Source organism: Marmota flaviventris, chromosome 8 (assembly GCF_047511675.1).
Source record: "Marmota flaviventris isolate mMarFla1 chromosome 8, mMarFla1.hap1, whole genome shotgun sequence".
Classification (NCBI taxonomy): Eukaryota; Metazoa; Chordata; class Mammalia; order Rodentia; family Sciuridae; genus Marmota; species Marmota flaviventris.
This window is the reverse complement of record NC_092505.1, coordinates 39,401,673-39,416,896: the sequence shown is the minus strand read 5'-3', so window position 1 is coordinate 39,416,896 and position 15,224 is coordinate 39,401,673. Positions and strand designations below refer to the sequence as shown.

General features: G+C 33.9%; 1 protein-coding gene across 1 annotated transcript in view; it reads right to left on the bottom strand.

Moving 5' to 3' along the window:
• Window positions 1-14,804: 14,804 nt before the first annotated feature.
• Window positions 14,805-15,224, bottom strand: part of Epha3 (EPH receptor A3) — a 345,157-nt gene continuing 344,737 nt past the window's right edge. The window contains exon 17 of the mRNA XM_027929113.2: window positions 14,805-14,910. Within this exon, the coding sequence (XP_027784914.1) occupies window positions 14,805-14,910 (106 nt within the window). The remainder of the gene's footprint in view (window positions 14,911-15,224) is intronic.

The following is a 15,224-nucleotide window of genomic DNA, read 5'->3' as shown; positions in this document are numbered from 1 at the left end:
AGTTATCCTAAATGTGTTTATGCCAAACAACAAAGTTTCTTAATAGACAAAGCACAAATGAATAGAGTTGAAGAAGAAATAGGAAAATTCATATTTGTAGTTTGGGATTTTAAAACCTAATTTTCAGCAACGTTTAGAAGTAAGTGATATACAACAGACACTAGTATGGCAATATGTAAATCAATGGATGTGTAACTGATGTGATTCTGCAATCTGTGTATGGGGTGAAGGTGGGAGTTCATAACCCACTTGAATCAAAGTGTGGAATATGATATGTCAAGAAATTTGTAATGTTTTGAACAACCAACAATAAAAAAATTAAAAAAAAAGAAGTAAGTGATATATAAAAAGTAAGCATACTGCTAGGCATGGTGGCACATGACTCTAGTCCCAGTGACATGGAAGGCTGAGGCAGGGGATCGCCAAGTTCAAGGACAGCATCTTAGGTAGACCCTGTTTCAAAAAAAAAAAAAATGCTAGGGATATTATTCAGTGGTAGGGAAACCCTCGGTTCAATCCCAGGTACTGAAAAAAAAAATAGTTAGCAAAAACATGAAAACACATGAGAATTGAAAACTGCTACCCACCACAGATTCAACAGACATTTATAAAACACCCTACAAATAACAGTGCCACTTACATTTTAATTAAATGGTCATGGATGATTCACTAAGATAGATAAAGTGCTCAGTCATAAACAAATTTAAAATAACAAAAATTCTACAGAACATATTTCTAATTATAAAAGAATAAAAATAGAAATGAATGGATAAAAGAAGACAGAAAAAAATTTAAACATTTGAAAATAAAATAGCACACTTTAAAATAAAAGGAAGACTCAAAGTGTGTGTGTGTTTGTGTGTGTGTGTATGAATGAACATTAAAACAAAGCACATCAATGAGTGATATGCAGCTAAAATTCAAATATAGACAGATAATTTCATTTTAGAATTATATTAACACTTATATAATTGTTTTATAACAAGTAATACAAAGCCCAAACCAACCAACCAACAAAACTAAATTTTTGATGGTTATTAAATAAATGCGTGTGTTTTTAACTTAAAATATTTAACATGATTTTATGCAATATCTTTCAGAAAATAAAATGAAATTTAAACTTTCTAACTTATTTTATCAGGCATGCATCCTCAATACCAATTGACCCAAAAAGAAAGAAATGAAGAAAATGTTTAAAAGTACAAGAAAGAAAAAGGATACTTCATGACTGTTTCTCATGGAATCAGATGCACGGTACTTCACAGAATATTAGGAAATGGAATCCATAAATGTGTTAAATATATACCAGGGATAAAGGAGATTTGTTTGGGGAATGCAAAAGTTCAATATTCAAAAAGCATTCAGTATAAGCACCATATCAAGAGAGGAAAGAAGAAAATCACATGATCATACTAATATAGGATAGAGGCAGGACAAAACGAAAAGAAAAAGAAACTTATAAAACTAGAGAGAAACTTTCTCAGTCTGAAGAAGAGCACTACAAAGAAACAAAACAAAACAAAACAAAAACCCTCAAATCTAACATCTTGCCTATTAATGAATCCAGTTCTTCCTCCCTGAGATTGGGACAACAGCAAAGATTCTTAATATTGTCCTGTAAATTTCAGCCAAGAAATAAGGAAAGACAAAGTAATTGAAAACATACAGATTGGAGAAAAAAAAATTCACAACTTTAAGAACACATGATATGTCTACATAGAAAGACTCCAAAGAATCTACAACAAATAAAAAATTTAAAACTGTAAATGAATTCAATAATATAGCAGAATATAAAACCTATACATGGTTTGAGGGTTTAACTCAGAGGCAGAGTGCTTGCTTAGTTTGCAGGAATTTGAACCCAGCACCCCCACAAAATTAATTACATTTCTAGGTAACATCTTTCAACATGTGGGAACTGGAATTAAAAACAGTATTATTTATGATTTTATGTCATGGGTTGGATATGCAGTGTCCCTCAAAAGCTCACCTGTGAGACAATACAAGATTTGGAGGAGAAATGATTTGGTCATATCCTTAACCTAATCAGCGCATTGATCCATGATGGGATTAACTGGGTGGTAACTGGAGGAAGGTGGGGTGTGGCTGGAGGAAGTGGTTCATTGGGGCGTGGCTATGGGGTATATACTTGCATTTGGCCAGTGGCATCTCTCTCTCCCTGCTTCTTATCCTCATGAGAGCCGCTTCTCTCTGCCACACACTTCACCATGATGTGCACTCACCTTGAGCCCCATGGAATGGAATCTGCTATCTATGAATGGAGACCTCTGAAATTGTGACCCCTGAATAAACCTTTTCTCCTCTATAGTTCTTCTGGCAGGGTCCTTTAGACATAGTAGCAAAAAATTCGATTAAAATATTGTACTAAAGAAAATTGAGTAATTAGACAAAACTAATACACAATATGTATGCTAAAATTTACAAAATGTTGATGAAAAACATCAAAGAAAACCTAAATAAAGCCAAAAGCTTATAATCATACAGACTGGAAAAGTTAACATTGTAAAGGTATCAATTCTACCCAAATTATATATAGGTGTAATACAAGTTTTATCATATTATACCATATTTAATAAAACATTTATATGTATTATAATATTGACTTGATGAGTAAGTTTTATTTATGCCCAAGATTACCAATTTGCATATATAAACTTTCTTAATTTACATTGTATAAGAGTTGATCTCCCCTTCCTAAAAGATCTTAAGTGTGCAATAATGGAATTGTACAAAGCTGGATATATTTTAATGAATTCATATTTATACATATATTTTTATTTATTCTTTTTAGTTTTACATGAAAGTAGAATGTATTTTAACATATCATATATACATGGAGTATAAATTTCCATTTTTTGTGGTTGTATATGATGTGGAGTTACACTGAAGGTATATTCATATATGAACATAGGAAAGTTCATTCTACTGTCTTTTCCATTCCAATCCACCCCTTCCTCCTGCCACTCCTCCCTGTCCAATCCAGTGAAACCCCCTCCCATTGTGAGCCAGATATCAGAGAAATCTGATATATCAGAGAAAAATATCAAAAATCTGCATATCAGAGAAAAATAATTTATATTTAATTTATTACATTTACACCAAAAGCTGAAAGGAGTATTTTGGAGGAAAAAATTCTATGTGAGTCTTTGTGCTCCTTATGTGTCCTTGAAGCAGAAACACTAATTGTCTTTTTTTTTCCTGGATTATCTCTTAAAAGATGTTTTTACAGTGAATAACTTTGGATTATAGACATAATATTTTCCTTGGAGAAAATTGTAGGTTTGTATATTCTGAAGTATTATAAAGATAACATTTCCCTCTGAAGCAAATGTTAGACAGATTTATTTTCTTCCCATTATAAAAGATTGAGGTCCTTCAAATGTGGATTTTCTTCCCTTCAACACAAACCAACAGTGCATGTAGGCACGACTTGACTCTCTTTGATATCTATGTAAGTTGAGTCTTGGGGAACCAGTGCATAAAAGTGATGACACTTGGATACCACTCTTGCTATGAGAACCAAAGGATGCTTTGTCGCTGACCCAGAAACATCATGTGTTCTGCCATCTTCCATGACAGCATGTCAACCTAAACTGATGATATGTAAGTAGGGTAAAATCTTATATTCTTTTTTTTTTTAGTTTTTTAAGTGGACACAATATCTTTATTTTACATTTATGTGGTGTGGAGGATGGAACTTAGTGTCTCAAGCATGCTAGGCGAGCACTCTACCACTGAGCCACAACCCCAGCTCCTAAACTCTTATATTCTTAAGTTATTGATACTTCTCTTTATACTCCAAGGACCTACTTACTTGGAACCAACTCCTCTTTACCAAGGAAGCCATAGACACCCAGAAAACCATGTATGAACATTCCAGCTAATAGCTCAGTAGGTCAGGAGATGAGAGCCAACACCAGGAAACAGGTATGTGAATGAATAAACCTCTAGAGGGCACCAACTCTAGATATTGAGTCTTCCATCTGAGGTCCAGCCAACTTGAAGTAGAGATAATCTATGCATGCATAAATTCCTGACTCGCAGAAAAAGAGCAATAAGTGACTTTTAAAAATCATTTTAAGTCACTAAGTGATTTGTACAACAATGGCTAATGGGCCATTCAATAAAAAAATCAAACAAAAACATTTTTCTTTAAAATTTCTTGATTCTTTTGTGCACATGATGTCTGAGAAGAAAAAACATTTCTCAGAATTTTTTGTCTTATTTCTGGTTTGGTATTTTCTGATTATTTAAATATTAGTAATTCACTTACCATATATGTATTTTTCTTCTTTCATAGGAAGAAAAGATACAAAGCTTTGTTGTTGTTGTTGTTGTTACCCATGAAGATATTGCTTTAAAAGTGTATAGCATTCATAAAGCAACTTTGAATTTATTCTCTGGGTCATGAAACAGTCCATGTGTTAGATTAGATTTGCTTTTACAAAACTCTCTAAATATTTTAGGGAAAATTTAATCTAAGCTAAACTCAATTGTAAATTATTTGCAGAATCCATACCATATTATTTGAAAAGGTAATATTGCTCGATTTTGTCCAATAATATATTTAATATTCATTCAACAAACACTATTTTGTGCTTACTAACCTATTGTGTGCTAGGTAGATATTAGTTATTTGATAAATGAGTGAGCAATAAAAGACTAAAAATTATAGTAATGTCAAGCTACAGCCTTCCTTGCTCAAATGATGCCTCAAACAGAATTAATTAGACAAAGGAAAAAAATATTATTTGCAAATATATTTTATGGTTTAAAAATGTCAAGAACTTAACCTATTTGATTCTGTATGCACATACTAACCTTTCATGTATTAAAACTTAATTTTATTATCCTAACATATAATTTGATCTCAATACTTTAACATTCAGAGTGTATATACATGTGTACATAGGTATAATCTCTATAGTTAGAACCATGAAGTAATTTAAGTATTAAGGGATCACTAACCAAACATAAATAACAATATTGGAAAACTGAAGTATTCTCTGAAGTAGCATATCCTAACGAATTTTGACTAGTTTTTCAGTTTTTGTGTTGCTGAGTTGCTGAGATGAAATATATATTTATTATATGAAGCATACCTAAGGCAGTTAAACTCAGATAGTTTATCTATAACAATTTGTATTGGCTTCCTTCCAAGGTTTTTGATTTGCCATGTATGAGAATAAATGAGAACCATATGAAAGTCAATAAGTTCTTGATAGTACATGACATTCTGTGTTCTCTCATCCCTGATTTTAGCAAACATTCCAAGGTTTTGTCTTCCATCATTGAGGGTGATAGGCTTCAAAAATGTACAGGTTTTTTCCTTGGCTTTAGATAAGAATCCCGAACTTAACACACTTCCATAAATCATTGGTGTCGAAATCTGTCAGAAAAATAACTCATGAGTCCTACTTTTTTCCTGTGGTATTTGGTGTTTCCAAATTAGATTATTTGTTGAATGTTCAAGGGAACATGTTTGCTTGAAGGGTTCACCATATGTCAGACAAATCTCATGGTATTGAAATGGAGTTCACAAAAATGAAATCAAGGGTAACTGCCTGTTCCTTTCTCTATCATGGCAGTAACAATCAAAGGATTCCACAGAAATGTACTTTACAAGCAGAATTACTAGAGTAACATTAGGCATGTTGAAAAGTTGCAAACTGGAGAGCTTTCAGGAACTTAATTCCAGAAAGCATTTCATAATTGTCCTTCAGATTTTATCCTCATCTATAATATTATACTGACAACTAACAGACTGTAGTAATTCAGAACAAGTGTTTCGGATTTGACTTGACTTCAGGTCTACTTGCTAGCTAAACCTGTGTGAATATTAATTACTCTAAGCATCAATTAGTGTGTAAGAAACAATATACTTATTTTATAGGGCTGTTGGGAAATTTTAATTAAATGATACATATGAAGGGTTTTGTACCTGGCTAAAACTCAGTTGACATTAGCTGTAATCTTTTGGAATAGCTAAATACAAAATTTATATATGGGTGTATAAATACATGTAGTAGATATTATCAAGCAGTGCATTTTATTTTTCTTTATTGATGTTATTTCTAGTGCCACTTTTACTATTTCTAGTTAGTGTAGAAAATTATCTTCCTTCAAAGAAGAGTGCTGATGGCCCCCTTAACAGGAAAATCTAATTCAGTTATGACACTCCTGCATCAACTTGCAACTGATGCTTCCTAGAAAATTTTAGAGTGTGGACTTCTATAAACCTCTGAAATCTTTATTTCATGGTATACCACTTATTTTTTCAAATTGTATCTAGATGCTCTGGGTCCATAGAATGTTCATCCCAGATGCCCCATAAGAAGGATATGTTTTAGTAGACATGTTGATGTTATTTGTACATAGGAATAGAATAGAAAGGATCAGAAAAGCTTTGGCATTTACCTTGTTAAATTTTTATTGCTAAGCTCTGGTTCAAGGGTCTACTTAAACGACTTAACTGTGCTAAGAAAAACAGGAGCATTGAGACCAATGAAATGAGTCCACAAAATTCTATGAAAATGAACCAGTTCTAGCAGAGATCAGTGATTCAATGATCCAAGATATATTACTGGAACATTAACTACTTTTATTGACCTAAAGGAAATTCACACTTTTCTCTATAGGGAAAAAATCAGGGAAATCATCCTTTATTATATTATCAAATATTGTTTTAATATCAATTCAATTCAAACTTATCTGTATGTTTATTATGTATTAGGCACATGGCAGCGAGCAATAAGATCACAGTGATTTCCAAGGCACAGTTTCTGTTTAAAGTACCCTTGGTAGGAGTGGACATGAGACTTAAAGTACAGGTACTTTTAGTATAAGGTAGTAAGCACAGGTTATATTGTCATACAAGAGAAAGTCATCTGACCCAATGCTGGGGAGATTAGAGCTGAAGAATAAATAGATATTGCTAAGGATTTCACATAGAGAAACAGAAAAGTCAAAGGCTGTGATATGATGAAAAAACTGTGGCATATTCAGGGAAGCACGTGGGATTTAGTACAATTGTGTAGAAAGTGAGCAAGTTCTGTACAAATGGAAGAACAAGGAGATAAGCAAGATATTATTCAAGACAGGTCTCATGAGCCCATACCAAAGAGTATTCTGTATTCTAGAAATAAAAAAAAAGATTTATAGTTATAGGTGAACTTCAGCTTATGAATATGTTTTCTTCATTATTAGATGTTATCACATTTAAAATATATGAAAAATGCTTACAAATTTCAGATTAGGAATTCTCTTGAAAAATCAGGATTTCACACTGGATTTGTATTGCCTTCTACTGAGTTGTTTTTGGAGGAAGGAAAGGTGTTTTTATGGGCCAACATACTCTTCACTTGCTTCATATGTTTATATAACCTGTCAGGCCCCTGAGGCATTTGAGTTTGTGAGCCTCCTGAGGGGGAACTGCAAAATTAAACTTGCTAGAATATATTAGTGTTTTTGTGTGTTGAAGAATGTGTTGGAGATATTAGGACTGGAATCAGGGATATAGTTTAAGGGAGTCCTTCAGTAATCCAGACAAGTCAATGAGTGACCCCAGAGACGGTGGTAGGTGACAAAGGAAAGGGATGGAAGGAAGCCTTCCTGAGGCAGGATCCAGGCTCAAATGGTCTGTTAGGCTTGGAAGAGATGGTAGAGAAAAAATGAAGATGCCTTTTAGTTTCCAACTTCAGAGTTGTCTCAGTCTAGGATCATAAAGAAGCAGACACATAAGAATAAGACCTACAAACATTTAAAAAAAAAAAAAAATAGAAATTCATGTGAAGCATTAGAAAAGGAAGAGAAAGCATGGGGAATTTTCTGACTCATACTATCATGGTCTCAGTTTGTCCCCAAATATACATGTTAAAACTTAATCCCACCTGTGGTCTTTTAAAGAAGTAAGGCCTTTTGGTAAGTGATTAAGTTCTGAGGGCTCCAGCCTTGTGAAAGTGCCGCAGTCTGGCTGGGCACAATCAGGAGCCACTTGTCAAAAGAAACTAACTTTATTTTTAGAACCACACATGCCAAACAAAACAGCTCCTCAGGAAAAACCCTCAGAGCCCCAACTGCCACCACCGGCTTCCCACAAGCCTCTCCCTCAACCACAAGCCTCACCCCCTCCCCCAATCCTCATGCTCTTGAGGCCAATTGGCTGGGTCGCTTGGGTGGAGCCAAAAAAGTCCCCCAATGAGCAGCTCCGTGGTCTGAAAGGGCAGGGAAACAGCCCAATGAGCATCACCGCAGAGGACCCAATCAGCTAGATGTTGCTGGGGCCGCTGTGAGCCAGCAGCTGGAAGTTTGCTGGGGCCCCTTGGGCTGTGGCTCTCAACATGAAAGGGCTGGACAGAAAAAGTTAGATCTCCTTCCCCCCTTTCCCCTCCCTTCTCCTCCCTTCCCCTTCCCTCCCCTTCCCTTCTCTTCCCATACTTTCTCTTCCTCTTCTTTTTCTCTTCTTTCTTCTTTCATGTGAGCATACAGCAGTCACCCCTTCTGCCAGGTGAAAGCTTTCACCAGACACAAAATCCTGATGTCTTGACCTTGGACTTCCCTGTGTCCAGAACTGTGAGAAATAAGTGTTTATTGTTTATAGTAACCTAGGCCCTTAAATTTTGCTACAGCAACATAAATGAGCTAACATACCTATGAAAGAAAAGAGCAAAGGATAAGGATTTCAGACTGCATGCCCCTCTGATAAAGTCTTAGCAGGTTGATTAGAGCATGAGACAGAAGAATGCTTGTTAAAGGAATCATGCATTTGTGAAGAAATATTCCCCTTCCTGTGCTCCCACTGTGCTGAGTCATTGACTGGAATCAACCAAACAGACTATAGCCTGGGGAAAACTATGCTGGGGATTTTGAAATTATAGCACTTAGAGTTACCAGCCAATAGTTCTCTTCGCAATAAACTGTCTTGAAAGATCTGAGCAGCGCTTTTCCATAGCTGACACAGATGCCATATTAGATTCATGTAATGAAAGAAAAGAGTTAAAATGGCTGCCTATAGAGAATCAGAAATGTGTGGAATTAGCATGAGATATTACTCATAAGCCTTTTAGAACTACCTGGTTCTCAAATAGTACACCCATGGATTAGACACATTTCCAACCCTGTGACCAACACATTTGACAAGAATAACTTAGCGGAGGGAAAATTTATTTTGGTTCATGGTTTCATAAATTTAGCCCATGGTAGGCTGACTCCACTGTGTTGGACCCAAGCAAAGTAGCTGCTCAGGACATGGTGGCTGGGAAGCTTAGAGATCTAGGGGATGGAAATACAGGGAAGATGAACACTTCCAAGACATGCTTCCAGGGACCTACCTCCTCTAGCCATGCTCCACCTACCTGCAGTTATCACTCAAAATAGAATGGACTGATTAACTTACAACTCTCACAGTCAATTTTTTTTTTTTTTTACCTCTGAACATTTTGCATTAATGTAGGACATTATGGTGTATGGATATATGTGTTCCTTTGGGAGTACCTCATATACAAGCTATAGCAATATGAAAGTAAAAAAGCAGTTGTGGCAGAGTTTCTATGTGAATACTCAACACTCTTTTGTTTTATATTAAAATACATTAGACTACTTCATTAATTTTTTCAGTTAAGTATAGGAGTATGATTTTGGTTCTAGGCAATAGAATATGAGAAGAAATTCACTTATAAGTAGAGTTCATAAAATCCACCACACACTATCATCCCCTCCTCTTTACTGACTGGAGACAAATGATTCCAAGGTTTTACAGACTATGAAGAGAGTGTGGGCACCACATCATTACAAAGAAGTCCACCTAGCAAACATACTTTGTCAAAATTTGTGTCAAATATTTTACTTTAAATGGATGATATTTTGGCACTTATTCCAGGAGCTATAGTTAACTTAAAAACTGTGGTCCAGGATGAATATATATCTGCCACAAATAATGATATATAGATCTTCATATTCTATCAGTGATATCTTTACATAAATTTTTAGCATCGTGTTCTTTTTTCGAAAGCCTCAGATTCCCAACTTCCATAACTATTAACTTATTGTAATTGGGCTAGTGTTATAAACGTAACAGACTCATGATCCTAAATTAATTCCCTTCTTCTGCTAATGATGTCATTATTTCCAAATTCAGGATTAAATTTTGTTCCTAAATAAAATATGTTGATTCCTACTTTTCAAAGATTCTCACATAAAGTTGCTAAATTTTATTAATTCTCCTTTCTTTGTTCATCTTTATATGCTTTCCATTTTTCAAATTCCTATTATAATCATTCTGGTGTGTGTAGTAACATACCTAAAATACCAGGATAGTTTTCTTAAATCATACAGTTTACTTAACCTGTAGTCTTTCCCTAGTCCTTTTGGAAATTGCCACTGCCACTGTCCTTAGAGCATATTGCAGATTAGTAACAATGGTATAAAAGAAATAATTCAGAACCAGAAGAATTCTAGTTTGAAGTATATGTTAACCCATACTCTAGGGTATTCTATGTTCTAGAGTGAAGATGACCTGGACATTCTTAGTCTAGGGTCCGAACTCCATTAAAAGTGGGCGTTAGGAGAAACACGAGTTAGTGATCAGAAGGTAAACTAAGAAGGACTCGCAAGAATGAGTTAGGGAGGGTAAGGAAGAAAATGTTCCACCTTCCTTTTCTCCAATATTTAGGTGGGGATCAAAGTAGAAGAACTTTGGTTGTAAGGAAAGTCATGTATTCATAAAATATTTGAAGAAACCTATATGTGTGCTTGGCATGCAATCAATCCTGTATGTATTTCCCCTTCTTATAGGCATGGAGCAGCTCTCTATTTTGTCCTGGCCTACTGACTGCCACCGAGAAGCATGTGAATAATGAAATGTCCAAAAATCTCCACTGCGTCATCTAAGTGCTTTCTTTGGGATTTGAAAAGAGTGCACTGAGACCTTTGCAGCCCATTGCAGTGGACAACTCTTATTCATAGAATTGTTGCAAATGACTTAAACAAGTAACTTACAGTTGGTGATAGAAACTACGTGGCTCATAACAGTGTTTACTACCTACCTAGCAAATGAATGAAGACATTCTTTTTCACTGCTCTCCCTTTACTTAGCTAATCTAAATTACTCTCTGCTCAACTTAACATGATAGAATGTTACTTATCCTTCAAGACAAACTCAGATCTGACCTGTCTTGTGGCCTTTCCCTAAGTACTTCTCTCCCTGTGGAAATCCTGATAACTCAACTTAATTTGCCTATATAGTCAGATGACTTTTATGATTTTCAGGTAATCATTTTCTTAACTGGAATACAAATGACAAGGGTCTAATTTTATACAAAATATTCGGTGTTAAAGTATGTGGTTTGTAATTGTATTTGCTCATTTTTAAATTTTCATAGTGCTTGTCCCATGGAGAATTCATTAATTTTTTTCATAGACAATATTCTTTTTTTTAGATGAGAACAACTTTGAAACCTTTAAACCCTGTAGAGTCTCACATCCATATAAGCCCATCCACTATCTGCAAGGACAAGCACAGTACTGAGTACCTACCACTCTGAGTAAATTATTTCCCTACCTGAACTGATCCAGGCTGGGGTTGTGACCCAAGGAAAGACCTCAGTATTCCGTTAGAATAATTAAGTAACAGAAATTACTTCACAGGAACTGAAATATAGAATTATATTAACTAGAGTGCAATTATATTAACTATATCATGTAAGATATAGCTTGCAAATTAACCCAGTTTGGAGAAAAACACAGTTAAAAGAAGAAGATGCAGAGTGAGAGAATAATCCTAATAATTTTTTTTTAAATTTCTGCTTACAACTGCACCTGTACAATTTGGGAGATGATGACATGAACTAAGCATTTTCTTGTTTCCTTAAGATAATTTTTTTTGTAGTAAGTAATCAAAAGAGCACTGCCTGATATAGCTGTATTTATTAATTATAAAGATCATATTTACTGGTTGTTTTACTAGCTTACTGATAATGAGATTGGCACAAAAAGTGGATTACATCATATAAATCCTTCCTTACTAATGGAAGGGAAAAAAAAGAGAAGCACATTCTTTGTAACTTGTATAAATTTCATTATATTACTGTTTAAAAAGGCCATACTTTTGTAATTTTTAAAAAAGCTTCAAAGACCAATTCTGTATTCCAATCTGTAAAAATATTTTCATTGTGTTTATTATAAAAATATAACTGTTTCCACTACAAATCATTTTACATTAGTAAGAGGCCATCTACATTGCACAGCACAAACTAAATGAGCAATGTTTTGAAAAGACAAGGTTAAAGTAAACACATATTGCTAACCGTATCACATTTGTACATGGCTTAATAGATACCTAGTACAGCATAAACTGTGTGTTTTACCAGAAATAAATAATATGTATAAATCAAATTTAAGATACAAAACAGATAATATGGTACATGACATTGTGAAGGACTTGTGGCTTCATGTTTATTGAAAGTCAATGCAATTCCTGTACAAAGAGATGGCCATGAGCATTCTTAGTACCTCTACTCCACAGTTAAGAATCGTACACTGCTATGTTTACATATGTACAGGTAAGAATTATGTAAAGTAAATTTATAAGAAGTCAGGTAGAAAAATACTGAAAAAAATGAAAAGTAATCATGAAGAATATTTAAAAAAATTGAAAAGGTTGTATATACAACCTCTACTTTCAAATAAAAAAACACAGCCAAAATAAGTGCAATAGATACAACAATCCTCAATTTCTACTACTTTATGAAATGCACAGATTTTGTTGAGTATACCCAGAATAGTGTCTAAAACAATTAAATGCTACTCTGGGAAAAAATGAGATTGAAGCCAGATTTGAATCTCAGTCTAATATTCCAAAACAAAATACTTAATTAGAAGAATTTTTTTCCTTCTGCTTCTAGCTGGCTTAACTGAAATGTTTGATTAATTTTATAATTGCATATGCCTTTTTAAAAAGTTCATGCTCTTACATATCCAATATAAAATTCTAATAGCATGATTTGACTATAAAAGAATGTTGTCAAAATTTGGAAAACAGTCTGACATTTTAAAAAACACAATCAAAGCCTTATTACACTATATCTACAATAGATTATTACTTGTGAATTTTGATCTGTTATTGGAATTTCTATTCCTTTAGTGTCCCATTTTGCATACAATCATAAATGTTGTAGCATTGTTTCATCCATTCTATTCTCATGACCTACGCATTCCTTATATCCATGACATTATCATATCAGCATTAGAAAGAGTATAGGTAGATCTAAAATGTTGCATAAGAATATATTGGTAGCTAGATTTCCACCAGGTACATCCTTTTGGATCTTAATGAACATGCTCATTGGTGGCCTTCATGTAACAGCTAAATCCCTAAAATGAGACATTTCTTCAATGCCTATAGATTTTTGAGGCATTTGCTAGATGGCTAGCTATTTCAAAAGTGGTATGTTCAATAAATGCAAAGAAGTTCAAGGCTTCTAGTTTTATACACCAAAATTACAATAGGTGTACTGAATGGAAGACGGTTAAAGATAATTATATGAAATTGATGATAACAATGTTTAATTAATTGGTTTAAACCTCAGTGATACAGATGTGCAGTTTAATTATCATCAATTCCATCAAATTTAAGCAAAGATACTAAGTGACTTTTCAAAGTCAGTAAGTGATTTTTTCATTCATGCATTGGCCATTCAGCTGTGTTGTCAATTAAAGCAACAATCTAAATAGCATTTCCGGTCTTTCCAGTGTAGCTATTCTCTGAGCTCTAACATGGCTCCTTCATAAATGGAAGGAGCTGATGGCTTCTGAGCATCAGAGCAGGAAAGGAATGTCTGGTTAAAATTCTATTACATGCAAGCCAGTATGTACTAAATTAGGAGCATATGGTTTATAATAAATGGAGAGACAAAAATGAATGGGATAATTCAGACAGTGAGAAATTTGGTTACCGAATGAACAGGACAAGTGTAACTTTTTTTTAATAGATATGAGTGTATGGCTCAGAATATCTGAAAAGAAACCCTTCATTCTCTGTGTCTTGTTAAACAAGTTTTCTACTGCTGACAGTTTGAGAGAGCATTTGGCACTTGGCTGTAACAAATCCAAATTAAATCAATAAGGCATAAATATAAAACAATAAAGACAATTCAAAAGAAAATAAATACATACTTTTTTCAAAAATTAAGACACATTTTTACATGATACACTTAAGGATACTAACAATTAAAATGTATAGTACTCAAAACAACTACAAAATTCTTCTCTATATGCTTTCAACAGATAAAAGAGAATAATACGATGATAAGGTAGTAAATATGGCCAGATAGTTTGAGGTATAAACTCCTCTATTTTGCTTGTTTTTAAAGAAACAAAATACCTGTTACAGATTTCTTCTGTGTAAAAAAATATCACAAGTCTTTTCTTTTGTGGCTATTCATAAATGAAGCCATCATGTCCATTTTGTTATTTCACTTGTTTTGCTTTTGTGATAGTCAGTTTATGATCAATGGCTCTATGCTAGTTCTTCACCATTTTGCACTGAAGAATTTAAATGTAATCTATCAACTAATATTCAAAAAAGCAATTATCAAATCAAAATATACCCACCCACCCATTCACTAAATGATAGGGGAAAATAAAGAGTTTTTCAATTCCATTTTAAGGCATTTGTACTCGTATATGAGTGTCTTATTGGACAAAGAACTTTCACTGGCATCTCCAGCATTATCATCTGTCTATAGAGTGATGCCACATCTTCCATGGGCTCCTTCAGAAGAAGTTCTTCACACTGGAACTGGACCATTCTTGGATTGAGTTTCTAGAGCTTTAATGCTACTGATGATCTTCTTCTGTGGCCCAACCACAGTAACACCAACCTTTTTCATGTCTCTGTAAAAAAAAAAAAAAAAAAAAAAATCTGATGAGAATCATGATTTCTTGGATAGTATATATAAACAGGAGATTTTTAATTAGCATAACTCACACAATTATATATCCTAGTACTTTGAACCTAAATTTCTGATTTTATCTCATCCTGTGTTATGTCTTGACTATTTTATCTGTATCTTCTGGTAGAATATAGACAGTGTGGTGAATTAAATGGTGTTTTCATAAAATTTCTGTCAATGCAGAACTTGACACTGTGACCTTATTTGGAAGTAGGCTCTTTGTATATGTAATTAAAACAAGGATCAAAATGATAT